At 31.8% G+C, this 24,657-nt stretch overlaps 2 protein-coding genes and 1 long non-coding RNA gene across 3 annotated transcripts in view; all 3 read right to left on the bottom strand.

Annotated features, from left to right (window-relative positions):
- The window catches only part of LOC111701279 (uncharacterized), a 22,346-nt gene extending 18,123 nt beyond the window's left edge, over positions 1-4,223 (bottom strand). The window contains exon 1 of the mRNA XM_023472475.1: positions 3,724-4,223. Within this exon, the coding sequence (XP_023328243.1) occupies positions 3,724-4,107 (384 nt within the window). The 5' untranslated portion in view covers positions 4,108-4,223. The remainder of the gene's footprint in view (positions 1-3,723) is intronic.
- A 2,046-nt stretch (positions 4,224-6,269) lies between these two features.
- Positions 6,270-15,159, bottom strand: LOC111701291 (uncharacterized). The gene is made up of 6 exons (XM_023472490.1): positions 15,056-15,159; positions 13,164-13,257; positions 11,303-11,393; positions 10,085-10,161; positions 8,696-8,821; positions 6,270-6,705 (listed from the first exon to the last, which is right to left on the bottom strand). Exons 2-6 carry the CDS (start codon positions 13,236-13,238, stop codon positions 6,598-6,600), a joined length of 477 nt encoding a protein of 158 aa, XP_023328258.1. The 5' UTR covers positions 13,239-13,257; positions 15,056-15,159; the 3' UTR covers positions 6,270-6,597.
- A 7,780-nt stretch (positions 15,160-22,939) lies between these two features.
- On the bottom strand, positions 22,940-24,584 carry LOC111701278 (uncharacterized). The gene is made up of 3 exons (XR_002765173.1): positions 24,403-24,584; positions 23,565-23,621; positions 22,940-22,994 (listed from the first exon to the last, which is right to left on the bottom strand). It is a non-coding gene; the product is annotated as an uncharacterized LOC111701278 (long non-coding RNA).
- Positions 24,585-24,657: the final 73 nt, after the last annotated feature.

Genomic DNA, 24,657 nt, shown 5'->3' on the forward strand with positions numbered 1-24,657 from the left:
TTTAGGGTACAGTTGTGAATTGAGCATGTTTAGGGTACAGTTGTGAATTGAGCATGTTTAGGGTACAGTTGTGAATTGAGCATGTTTAGGGTACATCTGTGAATTGAGCATGTTTAGGGTACAGTTGTATGGCAATCTTTAAATGGAGGATCACATAAAATAAAACAGACAGTCCTTTCAAGAGGATGTGAATTCATTTGGAATACTATACATTAAAAAGATCATCATGAAAAAAGTGGCAGAGTGAAAGAGAAAAAAGAATGGTACATTAAAAAATGGAGCATACCGTGTACATGGACAAATTGTAATTAAAAATGAGTAATAAGTCTCATTGAAATTGTTTGAAATATAAAAAACATGTTTAAAGTATTTTCGTGTGATCGTTGTTATAGGATAAGTTTAAGATGGATTTTCTTAAATCCTTTGCAAAGTAACATCAGAACTGCATATAGTAGGACAAATCCAATCCTGCATAAAATAAGACGAATCCAATCTTGTATAAAATAAGACAAATCCAATCCTGCACATAAAGTAATCATCAATTAGAATCTTTTACTTTTACGATGTTACATTTTCAATTGTTGGTATTTGTATTTCACAGGAAACCAAAACTTGTTGATTTAAAATCTTGAATCTTAATTTGGACCTAGGGCAATGGATTCTGCAGTCTTTGCCATAAGCTCTGATCTTCTATAATCCCTTTATCTGTGCAACCAATTGTCGTAGACCTTTGATATATCTAACTATGAATGCTGTTAGAAAGTTTGAAATATCAAAATATCAGGTTGCAAAGGTATAAGGATTAGAAAATTTTAGTTTGTAGCGAAATGTCACTTATTTTAATCAATAATTAATTACATTAATAATTATAAAAGAAATGGACACTTTGATGACATTATCCGAAAAAGACCCTTGCAGTGATATGATAAGAACGAGACATGTACAGCGCTGTTCCCTGAGACATAATTTTTCTTTCAATTGTCTTAATCTGGACACTTGGAATCAAAGAGAATTGACTAAATTCCACTCTAATATATATTCTATTCTCTTTGCTTGGAAACCAGTAGATTTTGGTGTAGGAGCATAGAAAGCGACTGTGGGAGGTATACTATACATATAGATGGTAAAAAGATGGGAGGGAGGTCAGATGTTGGATAAAGGGGGGGGGGGTAGGTTTAGATAATTTCTTTTTAAAGATTTGAATCAGAGAGTCTTTGATAAATTATTCTAAAATTCCTTATCTGTAAACTTCCCTGAATACCCCATCAGACCCTATACAGAATCATTTATTCACATGTTTATGGATTTTTCTTAAATTTTGGACTTTTCGGGATTTTTTTGGCCCGGAAAAGATCTTATCTGGAAGTACAACAAAAATCTCCATTTACATTGAAAACAAGGAACTTCTATGTTCAAAATTCTTCTTTTCAATGTGTGCCCCGACCTTTACCCCTCCCCCAAGGTTTACAGGTTTACAGGTTTACAGGTTTACAGGTTCACAGGTTTACAGGTTCACAGGCTAACAGGTTTACAAGTTTGCAGGGTTAAAGGATTAAATGGTTGAAGGTTTGAAGGTTTAAATATTAAAAGGATTAAAAGTTTCAAAGGTGTAAAGATTTACAGGTTTTAAGGTTTAATGTTTGAAAGTTTAAATGTTTAAAGGTTTAAAGGTTTAAAGGAATAAAGGATAAAAGGTTTAAAGGTTTAAAGGTTTAATGTTTAAAAGTTTAAATATTTAAAGGTGTAAAGATTTACTGGTTTTAAGGTTTAATGTTTTAAAGTTTAAATGTTTAAAGGTTTAAAGGTTTAAATGAATAAAGGATTAAAGGGTTGAAGGTTTAAATTTAAAGGTTTACATGATTCAAGGAATAAAGGATTAAAGGTTGACAGGTTTTAAGATTTAAAGGTTTAAAGGATTAAAGTTTATAGGTGTAAAGGTTTAAAGGTTTAAAATATTAAAGGTTCAAATGTTTAAAGCATTTAAGGTTTTAAGGTTTAAAGGTTTAAAAGTTTACAGGTTAAATGTTTTCAAAGTTTAAAGGATAAGAGGTTTGAAAGTTTAAAGGTTTAAAGGTTTAAATGTTTAAAAGTTTGAAGGTTTAACGGTTTAAAGTTTAAAAGGTTTAAAGGTTTAAAGGTTTACAGGTTTACAGTTTTAAATGTTCAGAGGTTTAAAAATTTAAAGGTTTAAAAGTTGAAAAGATAAGAGGATTAAAGATCTAAATGTTTCAACAATCGGTTTAAAGAATTAAAGATTCAAATGTTTGATGGTTCATGAAACCGGGCAATGATCAATGATCAAATCAAATCAGCCTGACTTATTGGAGAATCAGTCAATAAGTTAGTTTTTGCTCAACTGAAATCTATAGATTATGCAGACCTCAAAACTTGGTTTCTGAACAAGTTTTGTTTAAAGTTTCTAATTTATGGGGTTTGCTGAATAAAGAGGACACTTAAAGGAATTAAGTCTTTGACACTGCACAAACTCTGATTTCTAGTCCCTATATCTTTGCAACCCAATGTCGTAGACCTTAGATATTTTAAACTGTGAATTTTGTCATATCAAATAGTCTTAGTTTTAAATATCACAAGTTTTCACCGTCAGGTTGTAAAGATATAGGGATAAGAAAAAATTGAGTTTGTGGCAAAGACTAAATTTCTTTAGATTTGGGACTATATTCTTTAAGGGTAGATCTAAGAAAATCTGATTTATTATGTACTCCATCTATGTACGGTTGTGAACAAGGTTTGGTTTATTATTGGATTGGATTAACTTACAACAAGGAAAATTGGAATAGTTTGCTTTGAATGGTTGAATTGCAACTGTAGAAAAGTTGAAAAGAGGAAACACGAAAAAAATGGAAAATTCAATGTCTCTGTTTAAAAGTTTGCTTATAGTTTAAAAAGATAGTTAAATATCACGTGACAAGAGGAGGGGAGGAGGAGGGTGTTTAACCAGGTGCGACTGGTTCAACTATATCTTGTTCATCAGTTCTGACCTCTTGGTTGGGAACTTTTGACTGAATGGAATAAGTTAATCTTATTCTCCCTTCATGGAAAGAATGAGTTCAAACGATCCATCCATTTAAAGCTTCCCGGTTATTAGTTAAATATACAAATTTTGGATTGTTTATGTACAGACAATCAGTGGTAATGTTGAGTTGAGGTTGAACTAGACAAATTAAGTTGAGCAACTTCTCGATTTTAAACTTGAACCGGTGTACAAGAGAACTGGTTAAACTCACTGTTCGTTGTTGAAAGACTTCTCGCTATTGTATATTATTTAATTTTGCTCTCAGGTCACAATCCTAAAGAATTCTGCAGATATTTTTCTTGCAAAGGAATTGAGTCTTTGCCACAAACTCTGATTTTCTAATTCCTATATCTCTGCAACCCAATGCCGGGTACCTTAGATATTTCAAACTATACATTCTGTCAGATCAAATAATCTATACAGTTTATAACATTAAAGGTTTACGACATCAGGTGGTTTAGATAAAAAATTGGAACATTTGAGTTTGTTGCAAAGACTCAATTCCTTTTCAAGTTAAGAAACATTTTAATCCTGAACAACCACACCAAATTAGAGCTCTATCGTTTCATCATCATGTATAATATATATATAGAGAGATTCCAATTAAAATTATAAATGCTTTTTGAAATACTTGGTCAAAAGAGACATTGTGTTTGAGATTTTTTAATCTAAATTTCTAAATTGTATTCCTTAGTTTTAGTTGAAGCTGCCATAAACCACTCCGGAGATCCTGGTTCTTGTCTAGCACTACTTCTGTAGATCTCCTTCTCTAGTACATCAAACCTCTCTTCTACAGTTCTCCGAGCCTCCTCCACGAACCCCGCCATGTCCCGGAAGGATATCTCCGGGAGTGTGACGTCAGGTCCGTGGAAGGATTCCGTATCATCTATATCGACAACATCACTCCGAGCTGTTCCTCCAACTTGGCGTCGAGATCTCTGATGAATGTGTGAGGTTTGATAATTTAACATTTCCTCAAATATTGGATATTTAAGGATATTGTTCTCCAGTAGGTTGGTATTAGGGTTGGCATCACAGTGGTTTAGTAGACCTAGAGCTAGAAGGATCAGCATAATGTTCACTAATCAAATCAAAACCATAAATATTTTAACTTTCTCTAACTAACTTTTTTCTCACTTATCCATCCTAGTTGAGCGTAGAAGGAGGACTGTGCGCGTCTGGAGACTGCGCGCGCCCCGTGCCGGTACAACAAGTTCAAGGACAGGACGGGACGGATGGATCTTGAAGATGCTCAGGGTATTGGAACCCATGTGTGCCTAGAAACAATCCTTTGAAATTCTATAAGACCTGCATTTCCCGAAAACTATCAAATATGTTAAAATAAAAAATAAAAATGTTTTATAAAATGTTCACTATCTCCTAAAATATCTTCGAAAGATAATAACTAATAAAGGAATATAGTGAAATATATCGGATCTCCTAGAAGTACTGAACCCGGTACCAAGAGAAACTTAAACCACCAATAAATCTAGAGAAATCAACAAGCACTCCTAGTTCCTGCAATTCTTCAGAATTTACTCGTTAAAGGAGTATTCGCGAGTAATAAAAGGGGGGTTAGGCTGAACTATATTTGGTTTAGTGGTATAAAGTAACTTATTGAATTTACGTGGAGTCACATCAGGTATTTTTAATCATTTTCTCCTCTTAATCTCGACAGAAAGAATTAAAATTAGTAACGATCGAATTCGAACGATTAAAACTTAACCTAACCCCCCTTTTCATTTTTCACGAACTTAAGTCCTTTCTTCTGATGATTTATGATCCCAAAAATAAATAAAACTTATTAAACTGAATATATAGGCAAATACAGACTAAAATATTCTAAACCAAAAATTTATCAACTTAAAGATAAAAAAGTCTAAACCTGAATTCTGAAGTTATTAACTAAATAGGTTTACGCTCTTTTGAAAAAAGGTCTGAAATCAAAAATTGAAGCAAATTTATAAACTGTGCCAAACTTGAATAACTCTAAAAACAAAGTCCTAAACCTGAACTCAATAGAAATCAACTAGAATGTCCTAAACCTAAACTCTAGAGATATACCAGAGAAAGTCCTAAACCTGAACTCTAGAGAAATCAACTAGTAAGTCTTAAACCTAAGCTCTATAGAAATCAACTAGAAAGTCCTAAACCTAAGCTCTATAGAAATCAACTAGTAAGTCCTAAACCTAAACTCTAGAGATATTCCAGAGAAAGGCCAAAACTTAAATTCTAGAAAAATCAACTAGAAAGTCCTAAACCGAAACTCTAGAGAAATCAATTACAAAGTCCTAAACCTGAACTGTAGAGAAATCAACTAGACAGTCCTAAACCTAAACTCTAGAGAAAAAAAAACTATAAAGTCTTAAACCTAAACTCTAAACAAATTACACTGAAAGTCCTAATCCTAAATTTTAAAGAATTCAACTAGAAAGTCCTAAACCTATACTCTGGAGATATCCCAGATAAAGTCCTAAATCTGGAGAAATCAAATAGAAAGTCCTAAACCTAAACTCTAGAGATATCTCAGAGAAAGATCTATACCTAAACTCAGAGAAATCTCAGAGAAAGATCTATACCTAAACTCTAGAGATATCTCAGAGAAAGATCTATACCTAAACTCTAGAGAAATCAATTAGAAAGTCCTTAACCTGAACTCAAACTTTTTGAAACGGGCTGAGTCTAAGCCACAAACTCAAATTTTCTAATCCATATATCTTTGCAACCTGATGGTGTGAAGCGTTGAATTTAAAGCTTTGATTATTTGATCCAACAGAACTCATAGTTTGAAATATCAAAGGTCTGCAACATTGGGTTGTAAAGAATTAATAAATCAGAATGTGTGCCAAAGACTGAGTTCAACTATTAATTCCACTTTTATTTAAAATGCGGGACATGTAGTATCTTCCACGAGCCATACTTTCTGCTTCTTTCTTGAATTAATTTTTAACAATTTATTTCTGGTTAGGCAGTCAGAAATATTAATCAAATGGCCCCTTTTTAGAGAAGTATCAAATCGGGTTTTGAAAATTAAATTTTTTTCATTAACGGTTACAGTTCTTTTTTAGTTAGTTTTTATAACATTACAGTACTGAGAACTTTGTCGGTCATGAAAATATGAAAAATAACATCTTTCCATGTTTTCATAAAGGAATATGAAGACACTGTTTTTTCTTTTAGCTACAAATTCATTCCCTCAATTCTTTCTCTAATGCATTTATAGTAAATATCAAAATAAATCATTCATTCCTTTATTCTACCAAATCTTTTTAGATCACTATTTCGCTCTCAAGTTCAGGGTTCATGTACATAGTACAACCTTTCACACAATATTCTAAATTTTTTATTTTTCAGAGTGGGTTGTCAGCCTATTTGGTACATCTATTAAAAAAATTTTCTCCAAAGCTCTAAGTTATAAAGTCACAAGGCTTGGCAGTGGGTTGGTTGTGAGTGTTCTTATTTCTTGATGATGCCGCGTCTTTGTGAAGCTTACACAGAATTTACGCATTTTTTGAGGAAGACGACAGCTAAATTTGGTTTGGTTGATCAGTTATCACAGCCTTTTATGCTGGGGTAGGAGTTGGGGCAAGACCAGTAGGGTTTCGTTGCCAGTCTACATAGATTAGGTAGCCACCGGCACCATACAGTACAGTGTTCATAAGTCCAAATACCTGGAAAAAAGTTATTTAGTGAAAACATCGATCTGTCTAATTAGATCTAACATCCAACATTAAATATCAAGGATTTAAGAAAATATGCACACGGAGAACTTTTTTCATAAATCAATATTAATGACATCTTAAAGTATGGCTTACGCGGCCATATTTGATCAAATAAGTAAATTCGCCGCGCCGGTCAGACTTCAACTGCTGCTGGTCAGATCTGACTCATCATATCACATATGAGGTTTAAGTAAAATTAAAAGCTTGAGATAAACTTCAAGTTATATTTCAGCAGTTCATAATTGGAAATAATTTTCTGCTATCCATTATTTTTAAATATTTAGATCTCTTATCTCTTAAACTACAAACATATACACAGGGTCAAAGAAAGGCACACTGAAGAAAGCATGTAGTTTATAAAATATTTAAGAAGCAGATAAAATATTTAGTTTACACACGGAGCTAGGACATATGTCTTTTTTAGCACGATTCAAGGAGAATCTTCACAATGTTACCCACAAATAAGACTAGGCGGCGTTAATGAGGAACGATCGTTTTTTCCAATGACGAACTGAATTTCCTTTAGCGAACATTAAACGAACTATATTTGGATTAAAAATGGGGTTATTATCTTGTTCACGACAGTTATATTAACAAACAAGAAGGTGCACTAAAATATTAAATTGTCATAAAATAACTCTGTGCATCTTTAACAATCAACAAAAGAAAACACAATAGACGTTTTCGAACGATGAAAATCTTAGACAATCGTTAATATAAAAATAGAAACAAATATTTTAGAATGCGATGATTTGGAAAAGAACGAATGGTCTGAAGGCCATTATTGTAAAAAGCATGGAGCAAACGTTTTTTCAAAATTGTGCCCAGCACTTTTTTACTTTTTTTACACTGAAAACATGCACATTGCACATTGTATGTACAATGCACAATGCAGATTGCAAATATACATTATTTGCACAATGCAGATATTTACAGAATTCAGGAATGTTGCAGGTTTACATAATTGCTTGGAGAGATACATTCCGTTAACAATCTTTCCTTTCAAAAGCCCGAGGTTGCTTCCTTTCAATCTGATTTAAGTCATTGGCATTTGCTAGCACTGGCATTTGCTAGAAAGAGAACAAACTAAAGATCACATGATCAAACAGTCAAAGAGGCAGAGAAAACATCTTAACCTACGTCAGTTGTTGTCTGCCTAGATGTTAACCTACCCCAGCTGTTATCTGTTTAGATGTTAACCTACCTCAGCTGTTATCTGTTTTGATATTAACCTACCCCAGCTGTTATCTGTAAAGATGTTAACCTACCCCAGCTGTTATCTGTCATAATATTAACCTACCCCAGCTGTTGTCTGTCTAGATGTTAACCTACCCCTGCTGTTATCTGTCTAGATATGAAATATCCCAGCTGTTATCTGTCTTGATGTTAACCTACCCCAGCTGTTATCTGTCTGGATATTAACCTAACCCTGCTGTTATCTGTCTAGATGTTAACCTACCCCAGCTGTTAGATTTCTAGTTGTTAACTTACCCCATCTGTTGTCTGTCTAGATGTTAACCTACCTGAGCTGTTATTTGTCTAGATATTAACCTACCCCAGCTGTTGTCTGTGTAGATATTAACCTACCCCAGCTGTTATCTGTCTTGATGTTAACCTACCCCAGCTGTTATCCGTCTAGATGTTAACCTACCCCAGCTTTTGTCTGTGTAGATATTAACCTACCCCAGCTGTTATATGTCTAGATGTTAACGTACCCCTGCTGTTATCTGTCTAGATGTAAACCTATCCCAGCTGTTATCTGTCTTGATGTTAACCTACCCCAGTTGTTATCTGTCTGGATGTTAACCTTACCCTGCTGTTATCTGTCTAGATATTAACCTACCCCAGCTGTTATCTGTCTTGATATTAACCTACCCCAGCTGTTGTCTGTGTAGATATTAACCTACCCCAGCTGTTATCTGTCTAGATATTAACCTACCCCAGCTGTTATCTGTGCATCTATCCAGTACTGAAACTCCTCGTCCTCCCACCCGGCGAAGTCGACGAGCTGAGCGAGGAAGGCGGTGAAATAGAAGAATGTGCTGCCAGCTGTAAACCAGAACTCCTGAACCATAGAGTATATGAATATATAGTCAGTAGTAAACCAGAACTCCTGAACCATAGAGTATATGAATATATAGACAGTAGTAAACCAGAACTCCTGAACCATAGAGTATATGAATATATAGACAGTAGTAAACCAGAAATCCTGAACCATAGAGTATATAAACATATAGACAGTTGTAAACCAGAACTCCTGAACCCCTGAGTCTATAAATAAATGACAGCTCAAAGATACAGAGTATTCATATATAGAGAGAGATCATAACTATAAAGCAATAATCAGAGCAGCTTCTCAGTTTTCATATTTATCAATACAATTTGTGTCAGATCTCTCGATCCTCAGCAGTCAATAAATATGGTTTTTAGAGAGATCATAGATATACATATATATAAACAGTTTTAGAGAGACTATATCTATAAAAAGGGTCTTTTAAGAAAAACTCAAAATTAACCAAGAAAATCAAATAAAAGATGGTACAACCCTTAAAGATCAGAATGTAAAAAGTAATGACATTAACAGTAAACACCTCAACCCACCTTGAAAAGACAGATGAAAGCCTGTATTCACAATTATAATTATTCTAGATGACAGATATATGACAAGGTGTCAAAAACCCATTAAATTTTAGATTAAGCTTCATTTGGCATATTTAATACAAGAAAATGAAAATTAAAAGGAAAGTTTTCTGTTTTGACGACCTGGAGGGCAATGAAAACCAATAACTTACAAAAGAAAGAAATTGGTTGGGTTATGGAGATCAATTACATGCGCATTAAGTAAATATTTCTAATTAAACTGTGGCTTACATTTAAAAACTGGTTCAAAAGCCGAGTATACAGATTACAAACATAAAGAGAGATCATAAATATAGAGTATACAGATATGAATAGAGATCATAAATATAGAGTATACAGATATGAATAGAGATCATAAATATAGAGTATACAGATATGAAGAGAGATCATAAATATAGAGTATACAGATATGAAGAGAGTTCATAAATATAGAGTATACAGATATTAATAGAGATCATAAATATACAGTATACAGATATGAATAGAGATCATAAATATAGAGTATACAGATATGAAGGTACCATATACGTTTAGATGTGGAGAGTTTTATATACAGAAAGTACACAAACAGATATCTAGATAGATACAGATTACAGATATTTATGAATACTTAACTTATTAGTTTTAAACTATAAAGATAAAATGTTTTTATTTCTTTTGAAAAATTTCCATAAATTTTATAACTTACCGCCATCACCCAGTTTACTCCCAGCTTGTTGAGGGGTTCAGCCAGACATAAATAGTACACAGAGAAAAACAAAGAACCTAAAATAGTCAAATTTATGTACGTATGTATTTTTGGTCCAGCCGTTTGGCCAGATATAGCTAACATATATATATACGAGTATATATCTATATATAAATTTAGCTTGTCTGTTTGTCTGTTTGTATCCAATAAACGTCAAAACGGCTGAACCGATCGGGCCCAAATTTTGTGTGGGACCTCACGTGACCCCAGGGAAGGTTTATGAATGATCAAAATTTTAAAAATTTGTGTTTAAAAGTTTTTATTTTTGAAAAATTTTGAAAATGCGCAAAAAAATATTATGAAACCCGCAAACTTTTTTGTTTTTGTTTTATACAAAGAGAAGATGTTCAGAGAAAAAGCCACAATTAAAAGTTGAAATAGAAGATGGGCGCGAAGCGCCCTAAAAGCCTAGTATATATGAATAAATGTATTATATTGACAATGTAAGATGGCTACCTATGATGAAAGTGTAATATAGATACTTATAATTAAAATGTAAGATGGCTACTTATAATAAAAATGTAAGATGGCTACCTATAATGAAAATGTAAGACGGCTACTTATAATGAAAATGTAAGATGGCTACCTATAATGAAAATGTAAGATGGCTACCTATAATAAAAATGTGAGATGGCTACCTATAGTGAAAATGTAAGATGGCTACCTATAATGAAAATGTAAGTTGGCTACCTATAATGAAAATGTAAGATGGCTACCTATAATGAAAATGTAAAGTGGCTACCTATAATGAAAAGGTAAGATGAAAACCAATAATGAAAATGTAAGAAGGCTACCTATAATGAAAATGTAAGATGGCTACCTATAATTAAAAGGTAAGATGGCTACCTATGATGAAAATGTAAGATGGCTACCTATAATGAAAAGGTAAGATGGCTACCTATGATGAAAATTTAAGATGGCTACCTATAATGAAAAGGTAAGATGACTACCTATAATGAAAATGTAAGATGGCTACCTATGATGAAAATGTAAGATGGCTACCTATAATTAAAATGTAAAGTGGCTACCTATAATGAAAAGGTAAGATGACTTCCTATAATGGAAATGTAAGATGGCTACCTATAATGAAAATGTAAGATGGCTACCTATAATGAAAATGTAAGATGGCTACCTATAGTGAAAATGTAAGATGGCTACCTATGAATGCAAATGTAACAACTAGTAGAAACCAATGTTGCGTGGCATAATAAGCAGGAGCTGCGCACATCATGCACAATAATCCCAAAACCTAAAAATAAAAAATCAATTACAAAAGTAAGAATTTATTTAAATATTTACAATTTCAATAAAAGATTGCCACATATTACAATCAGAAAAAAGCCAATATGGATTCAAAAGAACTGGCCTAGACCCTGGCTCCAGATATAAAGATTGAAACAGTGATGGTCAAAATTCACAGTTTTTAGTTTCCAGTGCCAATGTAAATATTTTTATGGCATATAGCTTGAATCAGTATTCCAAAACGGTTACCGTTTTCCCTTATTCTTCACAAATTTACTCTCATAACGACCTGTTTAAAACCTGTATGGTTATAGCTAAACTTATTTTTTTGGTTTCAATCACAGATTTTAATTCCAAGAGTTTGGCAAGTTTTGTACATTTAAAAATATTTTCCAAAATGTACAAACCTTTAGATATTTAGATATTATATATTAGATGGCATTCTCCTTTCTATTGTATAAACTTCATTTTGATTTTACATCCTCATTAGTGTTTGGAGAAAGGAAAGGGGGGGGGATAATAAACTTAGAAACTATTTCTATGAGTTCAATTGTCTTTTCTACGTCCCACTACACCACCACCTCCCCCACACTGCTTTCGAGGGAGAAATAAGCGCCACATTAATTTTGCGTCCGAGCCCCTTCCAAATTACCATCCCTGCTTTATCTTCGTTATAAATTTGCTTTTCCTCCTTTAATGCAGTGAAACGTTCTTTGGGTTCAGATAAAATCCATAACATCCAAAACATTTTGTCATTCTGAACTTTGCATGACTGAGATTGCGTGAGTGGAAAAATATTTGCAAATTATCAAAGTTTGCCGGTAAAATTTGAAGGGGCTCGGAAGCAAAATTGGCATGACTTGCCTTCCCTCCCTCCCTTGTCATTTCCCCGTCATTGCATATCTCTAATTTCCAGGTATTTTCAAAACATCCCCCGCATCAATTATAATACTTTGTTCTTCCCTCTCTTTTAAACTTTCTTGTCCTTCTATTTATCAAACATTTTGATCTGCCTTAAAGGGACTGTAAGCGTAATTTCAAGTGACCCCCATGCAAAGATGGAAAGATAGCAATGCCCGATTTACAACGGGACCTTTGAAACCTTAATCTGGTAAAAAATGAGGAAGGTACCGTCGTTTTTCTGACTTGAAAAGTGTTCAATTCTGATAATTTCTCCATTGCTTCTTATAAGCAAGAAATGCGCAAGTCACTTTAGCAGAGAATCCACAAATGAAAATTAACAGTTTAAATATGACAAAAACATGCATATATAATTCATAATTGATCGAACAAAACTTTTACGGGCGGGTACCGTTGTAAATCGGGCGTTGCAATATTTGCTGAAACGGTCACTTGAAATTACGCGCGTCTATGAAATAATTTGTTCTGTTTTCCTCTAAAATCCATTAATCAGTAGTTTTGTTTGAAAATATTTTCCTTATTCTGGATTACAAGCATTGTTACAAAGGTCAAATTCCGAACTAATCATAGACAGTTTTCTTTTGTTAATCCTGAAATCTGAAAAGAAAGTAAAAACTCTGTATTTATGTTTTCAACTCAAAAAAAGTCTAAACTCTGCAAAGGCGTGCTAAAAATTCAGAAAAATATTTCAAAAAAAATGAAGTTATCTTTAATTCATTTAATGAAAACATGCCTTTTATTATATTTTCTATGATTTTAAATGTCAAAGGTTTACACCAACTTCTTACAAAGGTTAGAAAAATTGTGACAAAGACTCAGTTCCTTTCATTGATCAAATTATTAGATCACAGCTTACCAGTTCTCCAAGCTTTATCCTTCCCGGCCACGTGTTCGGGAAGTATTCGTATTTTAACTCAAGCATCAGCGGCATCCTGATCGTCTTCCTTCAACTACCAACACATTCATTCAACCAATTAATTAATCATTTAATCAATCAATCAATCATTTAATGAACCAATTAATCATTTAATCAATCAATCAATTGTTTAATGAACTATTTAAGGAATAAATCAACCAATCATTTAATAAACTTAATTATCAATCAAGTAACCAACTAATCATTTGATGAACTATTTAATTAATCAATGAACAAATCAATCATTTAATCAATCAATCAATTATTTAATGAACTGTTTAATGAATAAACTAAGCAATCAATCATTTAATAAACGCATTGATTAATCAATGAATTAATCAATAAATCAATCATTTAATCAACTAATTAATTAATCAATCAACCAATCATTTAATCAACTAATTTATTAATTAATCAATCAACCATTTAATCAACTAATAGATTTATCAATAAACCAAACATTTAATCAACTAATTAATTAATCAATCAATCAACCATTTAATCAACTAATTTATTAATCAATCAATCAACCATATAATCAACTAATTAATTAATCAATCAACCAATCATTTAATCAACTAATTCATTAATTAATCAACCAAATATTTAATCAACTAATTAATTAATCAATCAATCAACCAGTTAATCAATCAATAAGTAAATCAATTAAAACCACTATTTAATCAACTAATTAGTTAATTAATCAATCAACCATTTAATCAATTAATTAGTCAATCCATCAAAACCACTATTTAATCAACTAATTATTAAATCAATTTATAAATCATTTAATAAACTTATTTATCAATCGATCAATTGATCAATTAATCAATAAAAAACTTTTCCCACATATCATTAACTCATTATTAAAAGCCATTCAAACATTTTCATTCATCAAATTTGGATAAAAAATTATTAATATAATCCTCAATGCAATTTGCCCAAAAATTTCTTAATATCAATGCTTTAGATAAAATAATTTTCATTGCTGGAGACTTTCAATCCAAAGTAGAGGGTTTTTATTATAGAAATAATTTACTTTATTAAATGCTTTTAATAACCTTATGCATGATTGCTAAAAAGTATATAAATAGTATTGTTTGCAACTCTAAACAAAATAGACATTTTTTTATCTTATTGTTATTGTAAGTTAACAGATCAAGTATTTATTTTTATTGTTGGCTTATTAGATAAAAATATTCTTGAGTTTTTGTATTTAGCCAAAAATATTTATTGATTTTTAACTCTTAAATCGAGAAGCGTTAGTGGGAAACTAAAAAAAAAATTTAAAAACATGTAAAAAAATTTTGATTTTATATCAAACCCCCCAAAAAAAGAATTATTTTACGTCAATGAATGTTCACTTTTAACCCACATTAAAAAAATAAAAATTTCTGAATGGTTTGTTTACAAAATTACAATGATAGTTGATACTTCATCTATAAAGTGTCATCAACAATACACACTATACAGAGACACACAACCTTAAAAAGTTATTGATCATCAAGATATTTTGATTTTCTGACAAATTACAGATGAAGCTTTTCTAGTCATGTGGATTTCGACAGCTTAGGCGGCAAGAATATTGCTATTTGTCCCATCCCAAGTAGACAACCAAACAGTTTTATATTACATCGTTCTAACCGTTAGAAGAGTACTTTTGTTAAACGTAAAAAAGCTTGGTTCTCAAAGTCTCACATGAGATCAGTTCAAATAATTATCAACAAATATTTTCAAACTTTATAGTTTATCACAATTTACTTAACCATCAAGTACAACATGTACTGTACACCTTGTAAACTGTATGTACATGTAATAAATGTGTTGTATGCCTATATGTTCACTATGTACCGTGTAAAGCTGCCTGAAACCCACTGCAAGGGGCCGGTCTGCCCTATTCTGCCCGGCCAGCTAGTCTGTCCTTAAACTCTCTCCACAAACATTAAAACTTCTCAAGAAATATTCAAACAGAAAACTAAATCTAAAATAATAAAAATATGTTTAAAAACAGATGAGACATTTTTAAAATATTAATGCTCGGAGTAAAATTTTTTCTTTAAATAATATATTTTTGTATTTTTGAACGGTCCAGGACATTGCTTCGCTAGCTCACCTGCTGAATGGGTCAAATTGCAATTTCAATCTATCTATCTTTCTATCTCAGGCCCGTAACTGAGAAAATAAGAGAATGAAAAAATTAACAGAAAATCAGAAAATTGAAAGAAAGAAGAATGGGGGAAAAAGTAGGAAAAAATTAAGTTTTGTTACCAAAATGTTGTGTAACGAATAATTTTGAATTCAAATTAAAAAAGAACTAAGAATTTTTTGAAATAAATTATTTGGCAATTTTTATTTTTATGTGAAAGAATGGAGTTTGCATTTTTAGAAACTTATTCTTTTCCCTTCAATTGATAAATCAATGATATTATTATATCTTAGATATCTATTTATGTACTAAGTAACAATTTATAGAGACAAATTGAATTTATAGATAAAATATATTTAGGTTTATAAAAAGCTGTTTGTGATCATCCTCAAGCTGGCAGGGAAATAAACTGCAAAAAGTCTTTAATATACAGTATATGGAAGAAGACATTTAAAATTATTCAACAACTGTCATGTTTCGTGGGACACCCTGTATGAATGGGATCATTTTAGTGGTTATTATTTATTGTGTTGAATATTTGTTTGTTTTCTTCATGACAGAAGAGGATGAACCCAAACCGAAATATATTTTTTTAAATGTGGAACCATCACATACTTTATTTACTCTATGAGAATTGGATCATCACAAAATTACTCTATTTAAACAAAATTATATCATATTTTTTTACCTGGATTCGCTCTAAACTAAGTTTTCGTCCAAAAAAAACTGATCATTCGACCTTGAATATGAATATATTCAGTTCACCGTAGCAGAATATATTGTCGACTGATATTTAACCTATTCCCCTGTTTTTGTCAAAATGCCCCCACGCGGACTAAAAATGCCCCCTTGGTGAAATATGACCCCCTAGTGCTGTAATACGTAGCATGATTAGCTTGATCATCTCAACTGTGCTGTAATACGTAGCATGATTAGCTTGATCATCTAAACTGTGCTGTAATACGTAGCATGATTACCGACACGTTTTTAAGAATCATTTAGCAAACTCTGCAGTTATATTTACATTTTTGGCCATTAAAAAGTATTTTATTTTTCACCTATGGCAAAATACCCCCCCCAATGGTTGCCCCTGAAAAAAATTCCCAGATGTGAGACACATTTTATAGGAAGCATTAATGTAAAACTAGTAAGTGCCCCAGCCATTTTACTGTTTTTCCCGCCATCTTACTGTTTTTCCCGCCATTTTTGGGTTTTTTAATCTTTTTAACTATTCTCGGCTAAATAGGGTTAACTCTGTCTATTTTCAAGTGATTTTAAACAGTGATACACCATCCATTTGGGAAATCTTTTAACTTGGTTAAAACTATATTTGACGATTTTTTTGTTTTTTGATGGTCAAATATTTAGAAAATGGTGAAAAATCGCGTTGAAAATATTTTGACAGTTTAGAATAAATATTTTGTAAAAATATTTTATTGTCAAGTTTTTGGACAAAAAATCTATTTAAAAAATCCGTTTCTGGTGCAATTTTCTCCTCAACTCCTTTTGCTTGGCCAAATGATGCAACTTATAAAAAATTTGTTTTTCATTAAAAAGTTGTAAATAAATTAACTTTTCTCACACTTGTGCGTAAAATCAAAAATAGAAGCGTAAATAAAAATAAAATATTGTAGAGAAATTTATAGGATTCATTTGAGACCTATACTGTGTATAATTACTGAATAAGAGCGGAAATTCAATCTTTAAAATTGTCCCAGATTGTCGTAGGAAAATTCCCTTCAACACTTCACTCTCACCTCAACTACAGTGTCCTGCAGGTCACTACCTTTAATCATGGATTTTATATATTCAAAATTTAGTTTTGATCAAGGAACTTATTTACTTCTTGGTATTCACGTTTGTCAAAACAAAAAAAAAGTAAAAGATGCCCCTCCTCTTCCCCTTCCCCATCCCCCTCACCTACTCCCCTCCCATCTTTACCTAAACTGCAACCTGAAAAAACGCAAGTGTGCATTTTCTCCCAGGAAACATGCTAGCTGCCTGCCTGGGCACTTATAGGCCTAGAAATTTCAAGTTTTAGGTTACGCTTACTTTTTCTAATTTGCCCAAAGAATCTGGGAATAGTTTTAAGAAATTTTCTTTTTAATAATAATTTTGTCAGTGACATACATCCTACATCACACTAAACCTTTTAACGTGGGAAAAAACGTGTACACCAAATTTTAGACATAAAAACGTTAACGAACATAGTTTACAAGATATTAAGTGGAGAGGGGTTGAATGCAAAAACAACGTTAACGAACATAGTTTACAAGATATTAAGTGGAGAGGGGTTGAATGCAAAAACTGGAAAGGGTCAACCAAGATCGAACTATATTTTCGAATAGTATGAAAATAGCATCTGTTTCAACTTTATTTTGATTTGAACATACCTCAACACCTATTTTACATTTCTTAGTTTTTGATACTTTAGTTATTATTATTGTGCTTCATATTCTCTATCAAATATATATCTTCCAGTCGATCTTAAAGTCAAAACGGCTGAATTGATCTGACCCCAAATTTTTTGTGTTACCAAAAATGACCCCAGGAAAGATAAAAAAATTTCCTCTGAAAAAAATGTCGATATTTATTATTTTTGAAAATTCAAAAAGAAAAACCCGCGTAGATTTGAGAACGATTAAAACATATTTCATGTAATAAATATCGGGTAGGTAACACGATATTCTGTAAACCTGAAGTAGGTTATACATTATCAACAATCTACATTGTAAACTTTTACGTAAAACCCATTATTCATTTGAACTACGCATGAAATGAATACGTAGCATGATTAGCTTGATCATCTCAACTGTGCTGTAATACGTAGCATGATTAGCTTGATCATCTCAACTGTGCTGTAATACGTAGCATGATTAGCTTGATCATCTAAACTGTGCTGTAATACGTAGCATGATTAGCTTGATCATCTCAACTGTGCTGTAATACGTAGCATGATTAGCTTGATCATCTCAACTGTGCTGTAATACGTAGCATGATTAGCTTGATCATCTCAACTGTGCTGTAATACGTAGCATGATTAGCTTGATCATCTCATCTGTGCTGTAATACGTAGCATGATTAGCTTGATCATCTAAACTGTGCTGTAATATGTAACATGATTGCCTTAATCATGTGATATAGATACTTGTTCATGAAACTGATATGGAGTAGGGTATTTACTACATTCAAAGCAACAGGAAAAATCAAAAAATTGTTAATAAGAAAGAGGGCGCAAAACCTCGTTAATATCTATTTAAATTTAAATTGATTTATTATATAATCATTGAAACCAAAAAGTAATAGTAAAGACAACATCTGAATGATCATAAATGATGAATATTATAGTAAAACTCTTAAGATATAGTGATTTAAAGGTTTCTCTTAGGTTTCTCTCTTAACTATCAGTCTTTAAATGATATATTAAATGAGTTTGTAAAGAAAGAATCAAATACACAACCATTAATTAAAAAATTTTAAAAAGTCGTCTTTGAAAAAAGTCGTCTCATCTTTTGTGGGCCACCTTGTATACAAAACAATAAACAAATTCTCCCCGGCTTGTATTGTAAACATAATAGTTGTCTATCTATTTATCCATCTACACTATCCATTTATCTATCTATCTATCTAGCTTAAATCTCAAAATTTTGAAACCACAACTATAGCAATTTCGTCTTTGCATGTATTTAAATGAAACAGACATCGAGGAAATTTAACAAACTTGCTAATAATAAAACAACTACTTCAGTTTTTCAAACAGATTTTTCAGCTGTATAAAACAGCTACTTCAGCTGCAAAACTGCTACACAAGTTAGCTGTTAAATGAGCTACTTCAATTGTAAAAACAGCTGCCTCAGCTGTTTAAAAAGCCATTGTGTTGCAAAAACAACAACTTTATCTGCTACTGCTACTTCATCAATATATGCTGCTAAAGTTGTTGTTTCACCAGTTTTTAGCTGCATATACTTCTAATTTAGCTGCATATACTTCTAATTTAGCTGCATATACTTCTAATTTAGCTGCAAATACATCTAATTTAGCTGGCAAAACAGCTAATCAAGCTGCATAAAGAATATTTCAGTATTATCAGAGCTATTAAAGTCTTAATAATAGCAAAATGAGTTGCATAAACAGCTGCATTGATAATTTTATAAACAACTCCATACTTTTCAAACAGCTTTTAGAAAGCATTTTAGGCAGCTGCGAAGGGCTACAATGGAAAAGCTACTTTTCAAAAGCTGTTTGTTCAATAGCTTGCGTAGCTGTCACATGTACAGGCAGTACATTAACAAACATATACATATTAATATCTAGTTTATGTACAGGCAACTTGGAATGGCAGATAATCAAAATAAATCTAAAATAATAAAAATACAGAATACAGAATACAGACAATAACTATTATATATTTAATCTATTTGTATTTGAAAGCTTCTGTGATAGGTGTTCCTTCCATCATGTGTTTAGCACAGAAATGTGTAAACTGAACTCCTCGTAACAATGCATCAGTTACATTCTAGAAAACACAAATTAATGGAAGTTTTCTAATTATTATTGTTTGTTAATTTTGTTATATGTTGAATCGTATTATATTTATCAGTTTTAAGATGAATTAAAAAACAACTTTATCATTTGAAAATTTGATATCACATTTTAATTACTACAATTTTTTAGCTGATTATCAATATGGATAGAAATTTTTTTTATAAAATCATTATTACTTAAATCATAATTGTTCTTATAATCATTATTTCTTTTGTATTTATTATTATTATTATTGTTATTATTATTATTATTATTATTGTTATTATTATTATTATTATTATTATTATTATTATAATTATTATTATAATTATTATTATTATTGTATGAGAACTCACATTAAGTCCATCAAATATTGTAGTGAATGGGTTTATGATGATATACCAGCCAGCACAGAATCCAGATACAGGGAATGCAAAAAAGACCAGGGTCGACAACCAAACTGAAATGATAATATATATTAGAGGGACTGAATACGTAATTTCGAGTGACACTGTATCTTAACAGAGTAAAAAAAATATTTTTTTCAATCTTGGTTTTTCTTTGATGCATAATTCCACTTTTTTTTACAATCCCTGTATTTTAAAGATATAATCCCTACCCATCATCCACATTGGATTCCCTGATCCTCCAGACAATCCACCTCCAGCAGCAATCCGTAGAGCGTTCAGGAAACTAAACAGTATATTGTTTAGTTAAATAATTATCCACTAGATGGAGTTAATTTCATAGTTCTCCGCCGATGTCACGTTAAAAGCGCCCGGGTGTGTATTAATATCTGGGCTACTGTATTTCGGTCTGAAACATCAAATAAAATAAAAAATAATATATTCCTTTTCATTTTATAATATTGCATGGTTTTACATGTGAAAGGGATAGAAGTGAAAATATCTATGTTTGCAATTCGTTGCAAGAAAGAAGACATAGAAAACGTAATATTGTTTTTTTACATTTTTTCTAGGTTTGCTACATTTAAAAAGTTATTTAACAATAAAGAGTATGTTCAGAAGGTGTTAGGTATTTTCCCAAAGGCATTTTTCCAAGGGAAAATATCCCAAACGGCAACTTCTCAAAGGTTAGGAAGGGCCCTCTGAGGCGCCACAGGCTCGCAGGCTACAATGGGGCCGAAGGGTGCGGCTAGGACCTACTTGGGAGTTGGGAAGTTGCAGCTTGGGATAGTGCACATTTGGGAAGTTTCCACTTGGGAAAATACCTGTGGGAAGTTGCCGTTTGGGAAAAGGTCTTTGGGAAAGTACCCAACTTCTTTTTAACGTCACACCCGGATAGAGTTTTAAATATGGATTAAACTTACCTAGTTCCATAATCAAATCTGGGATTCCTGTGACTGGATCCATCTCGTCGATTCATCCTGTTTAATCTGTACTGAAACTAAACAAAAAAGGATCATTGGATGACAGTTTATAGAAAAGGAGAAAAGTAGAAGGGATCAAGAAATAACATGAATAGAATACAAAACATTTAGAGATATTTATAGCAGTATGAGAACTGAAATTTTTCTGGTGACATACTAGAAATTCATTTAGAAATATTTTAGGTCTTTTCGATAGCTTATTAATTAGAGGAGCTATTATTGAAAACATGTCAGATAGCTTATTAATTAGAGGAGCTATTATTGAAAACATGTCAGATAGCTTATTAATTAGAGAAACTATTATTGAAAACATGACAGATAGCTTATTAATAAGAGGAGCTATTATTGTAAACATGACAGATAGCTTATTAGTTTGAGGAGCTATTATTGAAAACATGTCAGATAGTTATTATATTAGTGTAACTATAATTGAAAACATGTCAGATAGCTTATTAATTAGAGGAGCTATTATTGAAAACATGTCATATAGCTTATTAATAGAGGAGCTATGCATTATTGAAAACATGTCAGATAGCTTATTAATTAAAGGAGCTGTTATTGAAAACATGCCAGATAGCTTATTAATTAGAGAAGCTATTATTGAAAACATGTCAGATAGCTTATTAATTAGAGAAGCTATTATTGGAAACATGTCAGATAGCTTATTAATTAGAGAAGCTATTATTGAAAACGTGTCAGATAGCTCATTAATTAGAGGAGCTATGTATTATGTCAGAGTTTAATCTAACATTGTAATTTAGTTTAATTTGACGTGGTAAGGAATGTGAGTACAGGAAATCAAACATGAATATATTTAAAGAAATCCCTTGAAAGGGGATCAAGGAACGAATCCCAGCTTAACCTTGAATATAGGGATCAAGAAGGGATTCGTATCTAGATATGTTCGGGCATCAAGAACTAGTCCAATTTCAAAATTTGTACTAAAGGTATCCTATTAAACACCCCCCGGGCTACCCATGAGTGTCCACAACAAATTTCAGCCCAATCGGTCAAGCCGTTTGGCCGGCTATATGCAACATATTTATGAATGTCTTGTTTTATTATACATATTAGTGAGGAAAGGATAAAGGTCTTTAAATCTCTAGGGATCAAACAAAATTCATCATAGTTTCAGTAGAAGTAAATATTACCATTTACTGATAGCACCGATTGAAGGATTCATAACTCTGATTGGATAATGAGATAGATAGAAAGATAGATTTCTATTGGTTCAGAATAGACAACAAACACATGGCTGAACCCTGATTGGATTAGGTGCTTATGGACTCGGCATACAGAAGTGAAAAGGGAACAATTGAGATGTTTTATTTTATGGATCAAGAAGGAATAATGATTTATAAAATTACCTGATTCTCAACTCTCTGGACCAGTCTCTTATAGATGAGGCTAATATAGTTTTATTTTCTTTAACATTTTAAAGGATCATTTTTTTAGTTTTCTTTTTTGGTACTATTTAAAGAAGGATAAATTTGTATATTATGAATTTGTAAACAGTATATTGTTTAGTTAAATAATTCTCCACTAGATGGAGTTATGTTCTCCGCCGGTGTCACAAACGAGTAAATAAATAAAAACTTATGATTTGAATGCTCCAAAAAGATTTAAAAGATTGATTTTTTGTTTGAGAAAATATCTATCCCTGATCCCGACTATTACTACTGCTGTTGCCACTTCAGTTGATCATAACAAACTGAAAAAATGGAAAAGTAAGAATTATTGTCTTTCATTGCTACAGAGATATTTTAACAATTAAAAACAGGAAGTGTTTCCCTTTTGAAAGTAGCAGCTTAATTCAACATTTCTAAACAGACTTTTCTATATAGCATTTCGCGCTCTCCTTCCTATTAACATTTTTAGGTTTTAACTTTTTGCAATCTATCTCAAATTTTCGCGGATTTTCTGCTTAAATTGACACATTTTGAAAAAAGCATTAAATGTCGACATTTTTACCAGGCAAAATTTTCAATTTTCATTTGGGTTATTCTTCTCTATAACACTTTAAAACATCCTTTAGACTTTATACAATAACATCCTTTAGACTTTATACAATTGTTTAAATAAAATAGAAAATAGAAAAGACTTGCGATAAAAACCCATATATGATATAAAGCATAATCATTTCAGGTTAAAATTGATTTTATGAGAGATATAAGTCAGTGTTTAAAAGTGCTTCATCATTATTTTTGTAAAAATTAGCAGGATGCATTAAGTGACATCTTTGAATGAAAAATGAAACTAAACCAAGCTGTAGTTCATTCACCTTAGTTTAGTTGATGAAAGCTGAAGGGATATTGTGAAGAAACTAGAGTTTACCTTCCTATAAATACAAAATTAAAAACATCCAGGGGATAAAAAGCAGCAAAAATCGAAAAAAACGTTTTCTTTAAAAAAAACAAATTGGCTCGCTGATTACATTTTTTCTAAGTTGATGTGGAGAATATATTCCCTGCTTACCAATCCGGAAGTGAAGCCAGGGTAGTTAGGGGCTCAAGGATATATTTACAGGTGTTGGGGGGGGGGGGGGGGGGGGGTCGTACTTAGGAACCCTTCCTAACCTGGAGCAGCGTTGCAGGATTTCTATTCAAGGGTCTTGGAATTGAATTTTTGAAGAAATAAAACATGTTTTTTAACTCATTACTGCACAATACGTTTTACTGGAATTCATGTTTTTACAAAATTAAATTTTTGGGTAACTTTTAAAAAACACTTCTTGCAATCAACGGGAGGTGTTACTAGGTAATGGTCACTGGGTTGGGTGGAATTGTCAAATCCTCCCGAGTGAAAAATGGGATTAAAATATAAATAGCATCAGTTATAGTTTTACTTAAAGAGACTGTCTAATTAAAGATTCACAATGGAAAATTCAAATAGAAAAACAATGTCTTTATTATTACAGAGGTTTAAAAGCCCTGTTGTTGTGAATCGCACACAACAAGCCTTAAATCCCCTTCAGGATTCAAGGCTGTGAGAGTTGAGATGAGAACTTCGAAAAAAAACTATTTGGCTCTTTTGATACGACCCTGGAGAAAATTTTATTGGTTTGGTATTTTCTTCCGATTTTCTTTCACACATTAAAAACCAATCAGAACTTACAGAACCTGCTTTATTGACAATTTAAATCTGAATCAGTCTTTTATCATATATTGCTGCACTTGCACATTAGGATTAGTTTCAATCCTCTCTTCACTAAAAGCAACTTTTAATGCAACTTGAACCTTTCCTATACAACACTTAACGAGACTAAAACCTATCAAACATAAAAAATAATTATCTCTCTAATCAATGTGTAATTGGACACATAGCAAAAACTATCATCATCATTTTATTACTTTTATAAAATATGTAATATTAAA

Source organism: Eurytemora carolleeae, unplaced genomic scaffold (assembly GCF_000591075.1).
Source record: "Eurytemora carolleeae unplaced genomic scaffold, Eaff_2.0 scaffold431, whole genome shotgun sequence".
Lineage (NCBI taxonomy): Eukaryota > Metazoa > Arthropoda > Copepoda > Calanoida > Temoridae > Eurytemora > Eurytemora carolleeae.